At 36.0% G+C, this 18,473-nt stretch overlaps 1 protein-coding gene across 1 annotated transcript in view; it reads right to left on the bottom strand.

The window, feature by feature from the left end:
- Positions 1-18,473, bottom strand: part of PIP4K2A (phosphatidylinositol-5-phosphate 4-kinase type 2 alpha) — a 109,501-nt gene that overhangs the window by 37,359 nt on the left and 53,669 nt on the right. The window contains exons 2-3 of the mRNA XM_015615196.1: positions 13,744-13,841; positions 12,568-12,664 (exon numbers count right to left, since the gene is read on the bottom strand). Of these exons, the coding sequence (XP_015470682.1) occupies positions 12,568-12,664; positions 13,744-13,841 (195 nt within the window). The remainder of the gene's footprint in view (positions 1-12,567; positions 12,665-13,743; positions 13,842-18,473) is intronic.

Genomic DNA, 18,473 nt, shown 5'->3' with positions numbered 1-18,473 from the left:
CAGAGTGGCTGCAAAGATGCAAGTTGGAAAAGGACTTGGGGGTGCTGCTCAACAGCAGCTGAACATCAGCCAGCAGTGCCCAGGCGGCCAAGAGGCCAATGGCACCCTGGCCTGGATCAGCAACAGTGTGGCCAGCAGGACCAGGGCAGTGACCATCCCCCTGTACTCGGCACTGGTGAGGCCACACCTCAAGTTCTGTGTTCAGTTCTGGGCCCCTCAGTTCCAAAAGGACATTGAGGTACTGGAGAGAGTCCAGAGAAGGGCAATGGAGCTGGGCAAGGGCCTGAAGCACAAGTCTGAGGAGGAGCAGCTGAGGGAGCTGGGGATGTTTAGCCTGGAGAAAAGGAGGCTCAGGGGTGACCTTATCACTCTCTATAACTGCCTGACAGGAGGGTGCAGCCAGCTGGGGGTCACTCTCTTCTTCCAGGTAACAAGCAAAAGGACAAGAAGAAATGGCCTTAAGTTTCCTTCATCTAAACTGATCCCTGTTTTTCCAACAGTAGCTTTTTTCCCCTAATGAAAATTTATTCTGCCTGATTGCTAAGTATAATGAAAAACAATTTGCAAATACAACTACCATACCAAAAATCTTGCTAACAAAAGAATATAATATATCTCTGGATAATTACTTAGCTGCACTTTACTTTTTCTTAGTGTTTTAATGGGTTACAAATAGTAATGCATTTATTTTTTAGTAGACGGCTATTTTATTAATCTTGATATAGATAACTACTAAGAATGCACATAGCTATCATTTTACCACATGAATATTAATTTGTCAGAATAAACCAACTAACTTAATGCTAAGCAGCATCTTTCCATAGAAGCACAGATAACCCAAGTGCCCTCTCTACAATAGATTGACTCTAGTAATAAATTAAGATCAGATGTTTAAACATTAAACATGTTTAAATAAAAAACAACCTCTAATTAAACCACCTCTTTGATACTTTATTTTTACTAGCTCCCCACTCTTATGATAGCTCTCTCAATATAATGCACTTTTCAGATACAGAATGTAGTTACTTTGAACTTTAAAAGCATGTGGAACATGGAAGATACTTAATATTACTATTTTCTGTGTTTTCTTTTGATACTTGCCCAAGTTTGTTAAGTAAAGTGGTTTAAAAAGAAGAAAAAATAAATCTAGTTATATCATACTGTGAAATTGCCACTTTCTTGTGTTGATAAATACATAGTTGAGTTTTGTATGTAGATGATTTTATTTGTAATGGTTAATTCTCACTTCTGTGAGCAGAGAAAAGTTCAAATTCCTTCCCAGATAAAGTTTCCAGGTACCTTGCAAAATACCCTGTCTCTCAACTAAACTAGTTCTACTTGTTCATAGATAGAAATTAGTCTTCAGTAAAATACATCTACCTGGTGATGACAATGAGTCTTTGAGCAGAGAGATGAGAAGAATTGTCTTGCACTGGCATATCATCATTAACAAGTAAGATCAAGAGACAGTTTTACTGAAATTATAAAATTAAGATTTTAGGGGCTTCAAAGAGGAAACAATATGGCTTTTAAAATCCACTATGGTTCTTCTGTTTTGATGTCGGTGAAGCTGACTTACCTGTTAGACTGTTCAGGAATCTCATAGAGCCAAATACTAACAAGTTAATAGTATATGTTTTGGAATTGAAGACATTCTTTATTAGAAAATGTTTCTTTTGTTAGTTAAGACACAAAATGGCCAAGAAGCACTTCAGCAGCTTTGAAGCAGACATTAGAAAACCTGTAACTAGTAAGAAATATCAGAAACACCACATGTGGTATAAAATCTCACTTTTAAGTAAGACTTTAGATAGGCCCAGGTAAGTTAACAAATTTAACTTACTCTGGGATTATCTTGTGCAAATTTTAAGTCAATGAACTTTCTTATTATTGTCTGCCTTAAGATCCAGTTATGCAGTTGTGCTCATTAGACAGACTAAAAATATGCATTTACTTGAATTGTACTGCATTGTTATCAGACAGCTATTGGTCACATTGTATAGACTTTTAACTTACTGCTGAATGTAGTTTTGAGATATAAATGGTAGCTTCTGGAATCCAGACAGCTTTTGCCAGAACACACAGATAAATTTCAGTGATGATTTGTACAAAAAGTAAGAAAGATATGTTGCACTGTAGACATTGTGTACAAATTCCTTGGAAGCAAAGCTGACTGAACCTGTCTAAAGAGAGCAGAGTAGGGCTTTTCCTCTGCTTGAATCCAGCAGTGAACTCAGTTAAGAGAGACCCATTGGGGTCCCTGGCAACAGTACCTCCTCCTTAAGTGAGCCATCTCTAGTGGACTATGGCAGAAATAAATAATGAAACCTAAGCATCTTCCTTTTCCAAAAGGAAAATATCAACAGGGTTGAGGGAGGGAGAAAGGAGAGACAGAGAGAGATATCATGGCAAATACCAGATTGAATTCCCCCTGGCTCTGCTTCTTAATTAGGGGAAGACTAAGTGGAATAAGAACAGATGGGAAATGAACCATTCCTCACTTAGCACAGACAGATCTATGAGCCACAAATCCAGAACAGGGAGGATATCCTTCAGATGGAGACAAAAAAATGCCCAACTCTTACCCTCCAAGAGACACAGTTTGATGCTCTAACAGCCCTTGTACCATCACTTACTGCTACAACACAGCTCTTCCCTACCGTGCCATGAGCCAGCAGAGCATGTCTCTAGCTGTACAACACTGGAGGTATTAGCCCCATTAAGTTAATAAAAATCAGCTGCTTATACAATAGCATTAGTGAGCTCAAAATTCAAAGAAGTAAGGGTCAGACTGTCCTGTCCTCTTCAGATTTTCCCAGCCTTCTCCAACTCTTGCACGGTGTGCCTTGGATCTCTGGCACAATTAAAACATCTGTCAGCTACACATACCCTGTTCCACTTAACAGCTTCACTTAGCAACTCATTGCAAGTCTCCTGCTCTGAGTGTGGTGTTCTGCCAATTCCCCATTCACTTCTCATTTGTGAAGTTTTAATCTTGTGCCTGCTGGTTTTTGGTCTCAAGAGAAAGAAAAGGTTTTGTAGTTTTAAAGTGTGAATACTTTCATGAGGTCACTTAAAGACTACACTAAATTACTTGTGTAATTACTTATACAACTGAAGACACATTTAACATGCCAAGCTCACAGATACATCCACTAGATAAATTTCACCATACCTTCCCCTCTTTCCCAAATAGTTTCCCTCTGACAAGTCACTGGCTAGAAGCTTAAGTACCCTTACATAAATGAATATTAAAAAAAAAAAGAAAGAAAATCACCACATACTGCACTGACAGACAGGCAACTAGAAACACTTATTTGATCTTCAGTATGGAGAAGCTACAAATCACAAATAATTTGTCCAGTACACAGAATTTATTTCTGATAAAATAATAAATGTTAAAAAAAAACAAAACAAAAAATCCTTTTAAATATAAATTACTAAAAGCTACACCATTTACTAGTACTTAACTTCCCAGAGAGTTCTTGAGGAAAAAAAGTTAATCAGCACACCCAAATTACCTGTCACCATTTCACCCAAGAACAGCATACTCTTTAGCAAATTACCTGAAAGGTTCTTTAATTTCTCTATAGACTCTCTCTCTTTCCCTCTTTCTTAAACTATCAGCAATCTGCACGGAGGTTCATTTCCTACAATAAATATGTATCAGGTAAGGAAAAAGGGTTTTTTTCCATGCTTTTAGGATTTGTTATACAATTCTTTGACATTCATGGGAGCTTCTTCTAAAGATTTCAACAAAATTTCATAAACTAGATTCCAACAGAACTGCTTCCCATCAGAAACTATTTTATTTCACCCAGCACTTCCTAAAATGAACTGCAATCTCTACTTTTGGATCAGATAAGTTACAGAAAGGCAGTCATGATTTTTTCTATCTTCAAACGACCAAGATTCACCACTGTAGTTTTTTCTAGTATTTAGCCATTTGTGTTGCTGGAAAGGGAAGTCTAATTTTGAATTTTAATTATTTCTTTCTCTGGTTATTCTTATTCGTTTTATTCCTGAAATACCTAGTATTCTTTTTTGGCAAAGATACTCACATACTACTTACTTCTTAACTCTAATTTTGGCAAGTGCAGCAGGTCAGACTCCCATGCTCAACCAAATGGCATTCTCCATGTCCTTAAATTCCTTTGACGCTTTTCCAGTATTTTTTCTACATCCAAATTTCAAGTTCCTTTTTTAAAGCACTTTTTACTAGCACCAAAACTAAACTATATATATATATAGTATTATCATCAGGTATATAATAAACAGAAGTCAAAAAGAAGTTAGAACGCTTTCTGATCTTATTTTTATGCCTTCTAATTTATCCACCCTAGGGTGCAGTTACTCCTTCTAGTCTGAAGGTCCCCCTAGTGCTAAATTCTTGTCCTCTTTGACCTCTTGTTCCTTCTCAGAGCTACCACCTCCCTGAACACAGCCCTCTGTAGTTCTGCACTTATATTTTAATCATGTAAGTATTAATCTCACTATATTTAAAGTATCTCATTTGAACAGTCTCAGGATTCCAGGTGATCAAAATGGGTTTTTTACAAAATCTTTGACTTTATTCTGCTTCAACATTTGAATGGATCTTGCATCCTCTGCAAGATTTCACTACATGAAATGTCAATTGCTCATTGACAATTAAATTTTGACTGCTGTAATTTAATTATACATTATTTATATAATTCTTGGGTTTATTATAAAGCTCTGCAATAATTAGCATTTTAAAAATCCAAGACATAAAATATCAAGGCAAATACTTTGTAAGAAGCATCCTCAAGAAACCATAGAAGCTAGTTAAAACACTACCTAATGCTTTGTCCTTTGGAAGTCTACTTTTACCTCGCACATTGGTCAACAAAAATAATAACTTACTGTAATTCAATAACAATAATGATATGACTCATAATGTTAGTTATACCAATAACAGATATCAAAACTAAGCTAATTTCCAGAGAGGCTTTGATTATTTCTAGAGTAATAGGTTAAGCTTGTTTAGAGCTATTTTATCTAATTGAAACTATTTTTGTGAAGAAAACACATGGAACAAAGCCACCGAAGTACAGGAAGAACTTGTCCCCCATCTCACACCATAACTGCAAGCTATATTTATTACTGGCAAAGTATTGCCCCCCTCTTCAAAGACAAACTGCTGGTGAGGCTCTTCTTCCTCTGCCCACTTTGCTTAAAATGTTCACAGCATGAATTTTTATCTCCACAGTGGGAGGCCAAGGATTAGCCCCAGTCTCCAAGAGGGTGGAGAGATTTAAAGGTCAATTTAATTAGCTCATTCTAATCTCTCACACGCCTAATGTAAATGTCATTGTTTTCTAACTGCTACTTTAGCAGACAAGATTGTATTTTAGAAACTTTGAACACATGAACTATGTGTTGGTTGTAATACAAATACTATGTGTAACTAATTTAAATAGGGATTCTAATAAAAATTGCCACTGAGTTACAGCTCTTCCTAAGAGAAAAAAGGCAATAGGAAAATTCTGGTGGTAAAGCATAGAGACCTTTAGAAGAACAGTAATCTTTCAAACTGACTGGCTAAACAGCTTCTCATTGATTTAAATCTTCCCCATTTCACAATGTCTGGACAAAGGCAAACAACAGTTTCTGGTGCTGTGATCTCATCCAAAAGCTGTGGAAAACTAAAATGAGCTTCACAAGCTCAATGTACCCTAAAGACAAATCAGATCACATCCCAGACTATTTAAGAGTGCCTCTGGGCAAGCTTTGCATGAACAAATAGGCAAAAACAAGTGCACAGATGATGCTCTGTGATGACTGAAATCATAGGTCAGTGGAAAAGCTCATGGCTGTTGGAGGATGATGCACACACAGTCTGGCTGTTCTTCTGCAGCAGAAGTCACAGTGCTGCTCTCTGGCCCAAGCACAGCTTCCCAATAAGACAAACCCGGAGCTTCCCCCAACCTTTTTCTTTTTTTTTTACAAGACCTCAGGAATCATGGATATTGCAATTAGACCACATTACTGATTAAGGACATCAGATAGACAGTGTCATACAACTGACACAGATGCTCCAAGGTTACTTGCTGTAACTTGAAACAAATAGCCCACTTCTGAGATGGTTTTTCAGGACGGTGTTTTGTCAGTGACTTGTAGAGGGAAGAAAGGCAAAGCACTGATGTTTTTTTAACAACAGAAGCACCAAATCCAGAGATATCTGGACTGTTATACAGGGGCAGGTAGGGACAACTTTTGGGTCTATTTTGTATGGTGACACTGTGCATTCTTGTCATTAAGCAGGTGCTTATCTGGAAACTGTTGTGGAAGCAAGACCAGGCAACACTGAGCTGACACTGGAAGGTGTATAAGGAGTCTGACATGGAGGAAAGCATACTTGACCTACCAGTAACATGTGCTACAAGCACATTCAGGGGTGTAACCTCCCCTGCCTTTGCCAGGTACATGGACAATTTTGCATGATTTCTTTGTCAGCTCAAAAGCATGACTCTCAAAAGGCCTACAGTGGATGTCATGGGACCTCAAAAAGAGGAAAACAAGACACCATTGGCCCTGTGCTGGACCCATCAGAAATATGGAGTGCCTTCTATGACTTTGTAGATGTACACACTCCAAACACTTATGAACATTTATATAAAAAAAATTGTATTCAGGCAGTGATTACTGTGGTGAAAGATGTGAAAAACTTTGACAGAGAAAGGAGAAACACAAACTTTTTCTTTTTTTGTGTTGAGCTATCCTTCCAGGAGAAGGGTTATGGGCTCCTTGACTTCATTGAATAAGAGTTAATGAATAAAACATGAGGGCCTTTCCCAAATCAAGTTATCCTATTGAGACTGTAGATCTAGAGATTTGGAGCTGTCAGCTTAAGACATGCACTTGCTTTGGAAAGACTTAGGGCTCTTGTTCTGGGAGTAACAAGTTTTCCCTTTAGCTCTGCAAAGCTTGGCTTGATGCCTTCCTTTCAACAGCTGTGTCTGTAAGAACTTGGGGAGTACCTATCAGTTTGTTCTTTTGATGTTGCCAGCACATGCTAAATTACTATTTTCCAGTTTGAATGCTTGGTTTTGAATGATACTCAGTTTAGGCAAGGAACAACCAAAAGCAAAGCAAATTAAATGTTTTCTATGGAAAATTGAGAAACCACAAGTTAGGATTTCTTATATTGCCATATGTACTAAGGTTAAGTCCCACCATCACTAAATTATTATTTGGGCTGACACTTAAGGCACTAAATCTTAGAACATTGGATTTAGATTGCAAACTTCATTTTTTATGTGCTGGAAAGACTACAAACAGCACAGTTTTTGTTACTACAGCTGGTTCAACACTTTACTACCACCACTGCCTATACTCATGTCAAACAAGATGTCAGCAGTTCTGAATGTCTTGGTGTCAATATCCATTTGGGATTCATGAACTGAATACTCTGCTTACAGGAATCTCATCTGACAGATGAGCCCAGGAACTTTTCATGCACTGACACACTTAACCATGCTAAAATAAAATGACCAGCACTGGAATTTTCTTTACAAGACAGTTCTTGCTTTGACGACTTTCAAAGCACTTCTTGGAATTAATTGAAAAGATTGTCTTAGGAACAAGCTCCAACTCCTAACATGGTTGCTGCTGACCTTGCTGTCTGTAGTTTGATTCTAGAGGTGGGCTTGTTCATTCCCAAAACAAGGGCCAAGAAACAAAAGCATGAATTTTAGTGCAGATGCACCAGCTGAGAGCTTTGATTAATATTTGTTTGTCTGAACAAACATATTGTGGATTGCAAAGTACTTTTTAAAGTTCTTAAAATGATGTCTTAGGACTGGATAAGTCATGCAAAATGAACAAAAATATTTAGAGATTTATAAGGATTTTGCTGATCTAAAGTTTAGAGACATACTTTAGACACAAAGATTACATAAATCAAAAGAAAATTATATTAAAAGCTGACATCTAAAAAACAAGCCTAGAATTTGCAATGTTTTCCTGAGGTCTTGTTTTGAGTCTAGACTACAACTCCTTCTGCATAGAAACCTCTGGGAGAGACTGAAAAGTCTCCTGAACAGTCTTATCAGAAGTTAAAGATACCGAGTTCATATGGTTTGTTATTAGGGAAATTGCCTTAAAGTAGGAATTCTCATTATTTTAGTTTTCAATCTTTTATACAGAAAAATGTTTAGAGAAATTGCAACCATAGGTTAATTAAAAAGAACTTACAGACCCATCTGCTAAAAGTTCTTTATGAATTATTTGTCCTGTACAGAGAATCTCTACAAACTGCTCCTGCAGACAGGAAAAGTCAGATCTGAGCCTGTCTCCTATTACACCGAGTGCTAAAACTTCAAGGGAAGTCAGTTGTGCTCTCCCTCATCCCCAGTAGAAGGCTCATTAGGTACACTGGGACACTGGTGCCCTCTGGTATGAGCAATTGTACTTTATTGGGTAAGAACCCAGTCTTCCTCTTTCGCCTAGCAGAATCCAGATGTAGGATTCAGCAATAACTTTAAGTAAGAACAGATGTGTTGGAGCATAGTAAAAAAAAGTTTGCCTTCCCAGATCAACAGCAGTAGAAGCATTTGTAACAGCAGTAGATCCTATTTTTCTGCAGATTGTTGGGGGGTGTTAGGTGAGCCTCCCTGTTAATCTCTTATCATTTTGCAGTTTACAGAAACTAATCCTGCAATTCTTCTAACACAACTCTACTCTCATATTTTCTAAGATAACAGAGCATGTCAACTGACTTGAGGAGAAACCCTAAAGAAAAACAGCTATCCCATTAGTTGTATGGGGGGTGGCTAGAGGGGGTAGAAATCTTTCTGTAGAATAACCTTTACAGTGTCTAAAACTGAAGGCGAATGAATAAATTAAAATTAATTTAGTGCTTACTGAGGGACAGTATTACAATATCTGTTTTCTAATCAATTTTTTTCTTTTCTACTAGAAACAGTTAATGCTCTCAAATACTCCTCTGTGAATATGAGAAGGATTCTTTTTCAATTAAACAAGAAAACACTAACAAAAATACATAATTTACCCTATCAAGGCAAAATCTGTCATTACATAATGCTCTAGCTATTGGAATTATTTTGACACTTAAAGTAATCTTCAATCAGAGATCCATATGTACTTTCTTGTAACATCCAACAGTACAAAGTAAAACAATGGTCTCTTTCCCTTTGATAATTTATAGTCTTTATAAGTGGTTAAAATGGTTTTAAAGTTTTTCCATCATTCAAATGCAATTTTGACTCATACTGACTGATCATCACTTGTGCTCCTCCTTTTAAGAAAAAACAGCCAGAACAGTTTTTAATTTAATACAGTAACTGTTCTAGAATTTTTTTAATATAAGAACAAAGTTTCTTAACCCATATTAAAGACTTTATTTATCATAACAAATTTGTATAGGCAATCTTTGAATGAAACTCAAGGTTTCACTGATTTCATACTATATTTTCTATGCTGCTGTCCATTATAAAGCATGAATCACAAAGAAGTCCACACTCAGCATTAGCAACTGCACATGTATCTCCACAAAACTTCAATCCCAGTTCAGTACTAAATGTCTCTTGGAGATGCCCAATTAGCTATGAAATATAGACAGATGCAGGACAGACTACCAAAAACATCTCAAAAAAGGGAGTTGGTTTGTGTCATGTGAAGGAAGGGAATTCATTCCAGGAACTGTAATGGCCATTACTAGAAATGGCTTCCTGTAAGGCATGAACCATATACAATTTAAGGAATTCCTCTGACTCCCAAGTCAAGATTACTTGTAGGAAAAAAACCATGTCCTTGGTGAGATTTAAGTCTATCTTCAGAGACAAAAGGAGATCTCAGTAAGACAAGTTCTATATATTAATTATTCCACATGTGAACTAAGTCTGTGTTAAGCAGTCAACAAAACTACTACAAAAATGAAAAACACAATGTAAAGAATTAAAATTAGTGTAGCTGACTACTTACAGCATACACTACCAATGTTTTTCATGAGGTAGGTTTTGGGTTTTTTTAGTGCGTACTCATAAGGAAAGACTATTTGCCCTCTGGAACAACTCATCAAGGATATCAGCAGAACATTCTGAAAACAAAGGCATTTAAAATGAATGTTCTTTGAGACTGTGACTGATGTGTCTGACTAATGAACAAGGTAATTGGGTTTATTTATCTAAACCAATCCTTTCTGGCTCAATAATGAGAATGACATTGTTCACAGTTGACTAGGACTCCCTTCCTAAAAATCACTATATAAGGAAAACTATCAGAAAAAGTAACTTGATATTTCTTCTATAAGCTTTCCCATACGTCTACACTGCAAATAATTTCTCAATTTCAGGTTTAATTCTGAGTATAAGACAATTTTAACCAATAATAATTGGATAAACTTCCTTGAAGATAAAGGTTATCTGAAAAAAAAATAATGAAACTCCCTTTGTCAGATTCCCTTTTCAAATCACAAACTGTAACATTAAAATGGAAGCAACTTCTACTTTCAATAGGGATAATTCCCATCTTACACATGGGGAGACAAATTTTCTTTATGTTTAGTTCTGTAAGAATAATTTACTTTTGAAAGTGAGTTCAAAATACATTAATACTTTGAGCATTTAATTTCATTGTTTTTTAATCAGATTAGTCCAGTAGAAGAAAAACTCAGAGTGATAAATTGCTGAGGCTGAGGAAAAAAGCAATACTGAAGGCAGACATTGTCTTCCCTTAGGGTTAAAATTAATGTTAACTATCTTCTGTTTTTCACTAAATATGCTTTAAATACTGAAAAAATAAGATTCTTTTTCTAATACATAATTTTGTTGTATCAAAAGCCAGGATGTAGTTACATGTTCTTATTTTTGATTGTTGATTGGCTACATTACCAAAACACATAGATACAAAGAAGTATTTTTGGTTTTAATCTGAAAATACTGACAGTTTATCCAGTGACAGTTCCTTAATGCTGTTTTATCATTGTTATCATTAATAAATCCAAACAGCAGTATAACATAGTTACAAGAGGAATTTCTGCTGCAGAACAACAGTGCAGATGGAAACATTTCACAGTGTTGTGGAATGTAGCATTTTTGATTATGCCAAGTTTGCCAGTTTTAACTCACTATAGCATCTTACATCTTCTAACACTCACTGAACTGTACCTTCCATTGTCCAGTAATGTCCAAAGTCCATGTTCTAAAGATAGCAAGCATGAGTTGACATCACAATTTTAGGAGCAATCACATCTTCCTTCTTTGACACTCAACCTTTTCCTTTGTCAAGAAAAACTAAATTTTCATATAAATGGACCAAGTAACTTCTCAAGGAATAGGAGCCTCCTTGGTCCATTAGCAGAACTGAACCAGGAATGCAATTTTGATATATCTGTTCAAACTGCTGGCCTCAGTCTCGGTGCATTTCCTTTTAAACAGTTCTTCATAAATAGGATAATGAAAAGTCATGGAACACGATCATGACAGCTCTGCCAAAATAAACCAACAATCCTCCACTGACTGGCAAAGTGTCTTAGCACAAGGTCACAGTGGTAGGATATTGGGATTCATAACCTAATCTCCATCTACACTCCTGCATACTTTAACCCACATAGGCATTTCTAACATGTCGTTTGATCCTGAAAAGGGGTAAACTGGTAAAAAGGATTGTTGAAGAACTCAGATATAGATTTTGGCTGCAACATTCAGTTTGCTCTATTGGCAAGAATGGGAGTGTTATTGTACAAATTAATTTTGTACCATTTGTTTAGCTACTTACAACCACTTAAAAATTCTCTTAATGCATTTTAGTGACATTATAAATGTAACTGCAGCTCAAATAAAAATAGTTTAAAAAATCAAAAGAGTATGAGAGGAAGCAGTACTGGGTTACACAGCAAGCATTCTTTAGGACAGAACATCTTGCAGTGTGACTGTAGAAAGAATTATCCCTGTGACTGAAATGCTATGTATTAGAAACTGTCAATAGGCAAGAGAACTGTCAGTGAGAACTGGCAAATCAGGCTGAAGCAGAGTTCAAGGACTTTCTTTTGCAAAGGCAGAAAGAAACTCTGACTGCATGGAACAACCCTGCCAAACCTAGAGCAATTTCTTAGTTTACTGTATCTGCTTTACACAAGCAATTTGTTTCCAGATCCTCTTAACAATAGGAAAATGAGACATAATGAAACAGGATGAAGCTGGCAGGCCACAGGTCACCCTCTTCTAACCAAAAAGATCATTAGGGATAAAAAAATTAAAAAAAAAAAATAAAAAAAAATAGGCTGTGGTCATTTCAGAAACCACATCTCATACAGACAGAACACTGAAGCAACAGTTATCTAAGTGACTCAGCTGAATACAGAATCTCTTGTCAGAAGTGTTCAGGCATTATTTTTCCTTCTTATTGCAAGAGGTATTACCCTGTAGCTTGAATAAATTGTGCCTTATATGGAGGCACTATAATGGGAAACACAGAGGACTAAAGATGGCAGAAGGACAGGAACCAGAAGCCAGCTGGGGCAAGCCAAAAGGTAAAACAGAAATGTGCATTTCACCAGTCCAGGCTTTTTTAAAGTGAACTTACCTGAAAATCTTGATCATCAATTCCAAATCTCTCTCTTAGATTACGGAAAACCATTGGACAATACTCTTTAAATTTGAAATGACTTGGCATATTTTCTCTGAAAGAAGACAAAACCAATTCAGCTTCATTACTGTGAATATATAATAAGTAACTCCAGAGAATTTTGTCTCAAAGCTATTCATAGAAAGCTGAGGGTAACAATCCTCTGACATTCTCTTCCAATGCTTTCTTTTTTTCAGTAAGATTGGGTTATTTAATTTTTCTTCACAATGTTTAATGTTTATTAGCTTGCTATAACATAATCATGTCGTAGCTAAGGAAGTACAATGATGAAATGAACACAAACTGCATTTCAACAATTCTGAAACATGGACTCAAAAGAAGAGAATGTTTTTCCACTGCCCTAAAAGATGAAGCCTTAGATTGGATTATACAAGAATTACTATACCATCTATGACATCAAAAAGTACTAATAGTGCCAAAACTTCAAGAAAATTTTACTCATTCAATAGAGAACTAGTTTTAACATCCTAGTGTTCATTTTAGAGTTATACAAGAGAAAAGCTATTTTGACCTATGTCACAGAAGACCCAAAGTAGCAGAATTTTCATTTTCTACATAGATTTTTGAATAAAATCCAGGTTATAGACAAACCAATATTAATAGTTTTATATATCTGTACATTCTGCTCATGGGGCATTTTATATTTAAGAGACAATAGATAGCGTGTGAAATTGTCATAATACTTTTGAAGCTTCTATATGATGGGTATGATTTTGCATTATGGAAAATAAAAAGCTGAACATTATTCATGTTTGATACAGCATTTAAATTCTCATTCAAACACTACACTTAATAACATGTACACATGAAGTTTTGTTTTTAGAAATACACAAATAAATGCTTATATCAGCCATAAATAATGACACCAAGAAAGGATTGCCTTCAATATCTAAGATCCTCATAAGGCAATAATAAACCATATGGAGGAAAAATTCTACCCAGCAGCCTTTGCTGTTGCTTTTTAGAACAGCACAGATGGTTATGTTTATCTCCGGATTAACTTAATCATCAAAACTTCAGTCCCATGCACTGAAAAATAACAGAGTTCATAGTACTTCATAAAAATATCACTGCCACTATCCACTTCTACACAAAATTGTTACTTGTACTTACTTGTTGAAAAGGTGATTGTCCACCTTTATCTTTGAGTATGCTTTGAAATCATCTGGCATCAACATAACAGGGATTTGAACATGGCTCAGTTCATTGATCTAGAGAAAACAGAATACATTTAGTTGCTGCTGTCTTTGCAGAGATGTTACATATATATCTTAATTCTGAAGATCTACTATTTCCTGTGTATATATCCCAGGAGTGAATGCAGGTAACAGAAGAATGTAAAAGCAGTGCTATTCTTTCCAGATCAAATGCAACCTCAAGAGCGACACTTTGGAAAAGAAGAAACAGCATTCCACATTTAGACTTGTTTCAGAAATAAAAAAAGTGCTTTAAAGGACACCTGGAGTGTACTTTTATGGAAGGTCAATGACAGTGCCAGCAAAATGGTCTCCTATACCAACACATTGTTCTTGTTTTGTCAGTCAAGCTATGTTTTCCAAAGATAATTTGACGTCTTTATTTCCAATGACTATTTACCCCCATAGCTTATGAAGCAATCTTACCTGTGTCTTGAACCATTTATAGAAAACAAAGTGAAATTTTGCACCCAAGTGAATGTAGATACTTTCAGTTCAATATGCAGAAGTTTGTTTCTTACACTAGTGCAAAATCCAGATGGGTTTTCGTAAGTCACAGTACTCAGGCATTTCTTTGTTTGTTCACATTGGACAAACAATTTAAATAAATGTTGCTTAGAAATGAAATTAAATAGATGAATTTGCTTAGAGGTGCATGTAGGTCCTAAGGTTTTCCTTGTTTTCTTACATTTATGTGGACCACCTACTCTTTCTAGCTTTGAAATGAACACAGTCAGTATTCTCCAGATTAGGATTTTTCCAGTTATATTTGCAATTTACTTCTGACCACATCTCTACCATAAAATGTAGAGAACTTTACCATGACCTAGTTTGTAGGCATGTTTTTAGTATTGCATATATTAATCTGCCCTTACTTTACTCAAGTTTAACTAAAACATGATGAATACAAGACAGAATTGTTAAGCTTGTAATGGTCCTTCCAAACCAGGAATGAAATATCCATTACAACAACAGTCACCAAATACCCATGACATATGTTTTATCCATGTTTTTACGGCACTCTACACCCTGGTCACGCATCTCAATTTACCCAGTCAAATCTTTTTGCTCATACAGAGCATTTTTTCTCAGCAGTTTTCTACAGGGTTTAGGGGGAACCCCTACTCTCTAAGAATGGAAATGAACACTAGGGCTAGATGCAGCAACACAGGTGTGCTCCTCTGCTCCCCAGCATTGCTTATCCACCAGTGTTTTCCAACTAGGAAGATATTAATTGCCTGTAAATGCTACCCCTGCTTAAGAGAGACTTCTGGAGAAACCTTTACTGAAGCAGCTATCAGTTAAAAATACTGGGGGGAAAAAAATATGCACTCCCTGCAAGTGTGATCTTAAGAAGTGAAGTTAAACAAAAGAGGTAAAGAGTGAAGAGCTTTCTAGCTTTTAAGCAGAAGAAAGAAACCAACATGGACAGGCAGGTCAGGCAGTCTCTCCTTACCTTTCAATACTTTAAAGCCCCAGTAATGTTCCCTGCTATGTCTCCTTTTTATCATTCAGATCCTTACAGTCAACATGCAAACTGCTAAGATCTGTTGGATTTTACAGAATGCTTCTTTGGAAAGACCTGAAAAGTTCTACCTAGAAGCATGGCAGCTATAAGCAGAGCAGAGAAAGGAAAGAGAAAGATGTCTGGGATGAGCTCAAAGTGCTCCACTCCTTGGAGTTGTAGAGAGAACACTCTTTCCCCACTCCAAAGGGAGAGAAAGAAGAAACTCCAATAAATTTTTGAAAACACAGCTGTACAAGCCTAATAAATCATGATGACACCTCATTAAATACAACATAAAATAAGAAAACGCTGATTGAAAAATCACTACATCCAACATACATGCTCTTCGCTGAAGTTGATACCACTGTACATCAATCTCACCCTGAAGCCACGAGGCAGTTCATGAGTCTGCAGAACCATCTAGCTGCTGTACAAATAAAACCAGGGACATTTAGATATATTACACAGAGATAAGAATTCTGAATTTGTTTTACCATCTCTTGCAGATTGCCAGATTACACAAATTTCACACTTGAACAAAGAGTAGCAGAAACATACGTGCATGTATATATATTCCAGACAAAAATGATCCAAATATTCTGCTGAATAGCTGTCAGAAATGCTGAATTCTAACATCTTCAGCTATCTACAACAACCGTGTGCTTGAAAATTTGCATTTTAGATTATCAAAACCGCATTGATCAATTTTTTATGTGTACTTGCTTTCTTAATTTGCTGATAGAAAGTTTATCTGCATACATCTATCGATACGCTTTCATGCTGTGGATATTTAAATTTGTGCTAAGTAATGGCACAGTTTTACTTGCACCTGTAAACCTTACAAACGTCACCTACACAGTGGAATGAAAAAGCCTTTGTATGTGCATACTTTGGGGGTTCTTTGATTTTAAGAAAAAAATTCCAAAATACTTCTCTTAAGAAGTTCCCTACAAGATATGAATGTACACTCTTCCCATTCCCCAGTCGAGCCGAAAAATACCCACTAACAAAGGGTATGATGGTTTTGTTTTTTTCAGGAGGGATGACTTTTTTAGGGTGCACCCATTTATTTTTTTGTGTGTTTTTGGTTGCTTGCTTTGCTATTTTGGTTGGGTTTTTTGGGTATTTGTTGGTTTTGTTTTTTTGGGTTTTTTTTAAGATTCATCCAAATTTGAGATAAGTAAAAGTAATGTCTCTAATATTTTTGGGAATTCCTCTCTAGCAGAATAGGAAAATAAAAAAGCAGGTGATGAACACAGTAGAAGTGACCTTTGGTATAGCACACCAGCTGAGTAATGGCATATCCCAGCAGCACAGACCATTAATTAATTTAAACCTTTCAAGTATAACGTCTGGTTCTTTGTGCAATAGTACATTTTTGGATAGATTTGATGAAGCCAGACTGGAAAATGCACACAAGACAGAATGGAATACCCGTGTCATTAGATCTTGGTGGAAACTGGAACCACATTGTGGGGGGGAGGGAGAAGAAACAATATCCAAAACACCCCCCTCAACCAGCTCTTGAAAAGCTAAAAGAAAAGGGAAAGGTCAGAAGGATCAATTCTCTACTTCGCCATCACTGTGTGAAGAAACAGTCACATCTGAAAAACACTAAAAATTAAATGCAAAGAAAATATTTTGAGTCTTCCAATTTATCTCAAATGAATATTTTGCTTCTTCTTCTGTGTTTGAAAGTTAAGCACAACATAAAATATGTTAAGATGCATACGATACTTTGACAAGTAAAATGTCTATCTCTTCATGTTACCCATAAAATACAGTTAGCTCCCTTAGCAATAGCAAATGAGGTGTGTGTGAGGATGAAAGTTTAGTATTCCAAATTACAACAGAAATTTTGCTACAATAGCTGTAATAATTACATAAGAAATACCCATTTTCCTCTAAGGAGTGCTTTTGAATGTAATAAAATAATAAACAATAAACAATTTCCCACAAGAGATAATTGCAAAGCATAAATGAAGCAAAAAGAGCTCACTGGACAGAGGACTGAGGGCCCAGGATCAAACATTCATTTAACTGCAATTACTTCTGAGAATCCACATGCACAGCATCTCTATAATAAATGCATGTGCATCATATTGAAAAGGAAAATTCTTTTAGTCTTGAACCTACATCCTTTAATTACCTTGCATTATTGCTGCCAATGCAAAATTTTGCTGCCATTTGTCTTTTGAAATGGACAGATGCTTGCTGTATCTTTGAGGAATTCAAATCCCATAAAATAGCCTTAGAGAAAGTATTGTTTTAACTATGAATTACTAAAATTTTAGTTGCACAGTAACCATGCATATTATGTATAAATACCTCATGTGTATTAATAACATTTGTAAACTCATGCACACACAATATTAACGAGTGACCCAGAAACCTCCCTTTAAGTAATTAATTCAGTATCTTCTGTGATATTACTATAAACACAAGCGGTTATGCGACTTGAAAACATCTCACAACAATTTACAAGCTTGAAGACATTTAAGAATGTTAAAAGCCTAAGACTGGCATTGCCCCTTTAAACACATACAAAAAACTGTGGCTCAGGGTGATGGCTTGGCCATGGGAGGTAGGAGAGGGCCAAAGCAAAAAGAAGCTTTCAGGCAAAAAACCGACTGATTGCAACTCATTTTGCTCCTGCAGGTTTAGGATTGAATTCAAACTGTCAGGAAAACAGAGGTTGTAATTAAACTGCAAATAAGGGAATAATAAAAGCCTACTGGACATTGAATAAATAGTAAGACTCAGCTGGTAATGATTTTGAAATTAGCACACAGAGAGGTGTTCCCACAAAGCCATCTTATATTGGTGACATTTCAAATAAGCTCCTCTAATTTATATGATTTGAAATCAAGCAATGAATATATCATAAATTGTTAGGCATTATTAATGGCCCTTATTTAATTCAGATACATTCACCCTAAACACCACATTACTAGGGCAATGCATAATTAAGCATTAGTTTTCATTCTATCAGAACATAACATTGCTTGTATGCAAAGCAGACAATGAGATATTTAAACAGCATATAATAAAGGCAATTTGCAGCATACATTGCATGTTTAGCTACAAGAGTCAGAACAGTAACAATAATCCAACAGATACAAGGTGATGCCTATTGCTAC

The sequence above is a fragment of the Parus major genome, chromosome 2 (genome assembly GCF_001522545.3).
Source record: "Parus major isolate Abel chromosome 2, Parus_major1.1, whole genome shotgun sequence".
Lineage (NCBI taxonomy): Eukaryota > Metazoa > Chordata > Aves > Passeriformes > Paridae > Parus > Parus major.
This window is presented reverse-complemented; position numbering and strand designations above follow the sequence as displayed.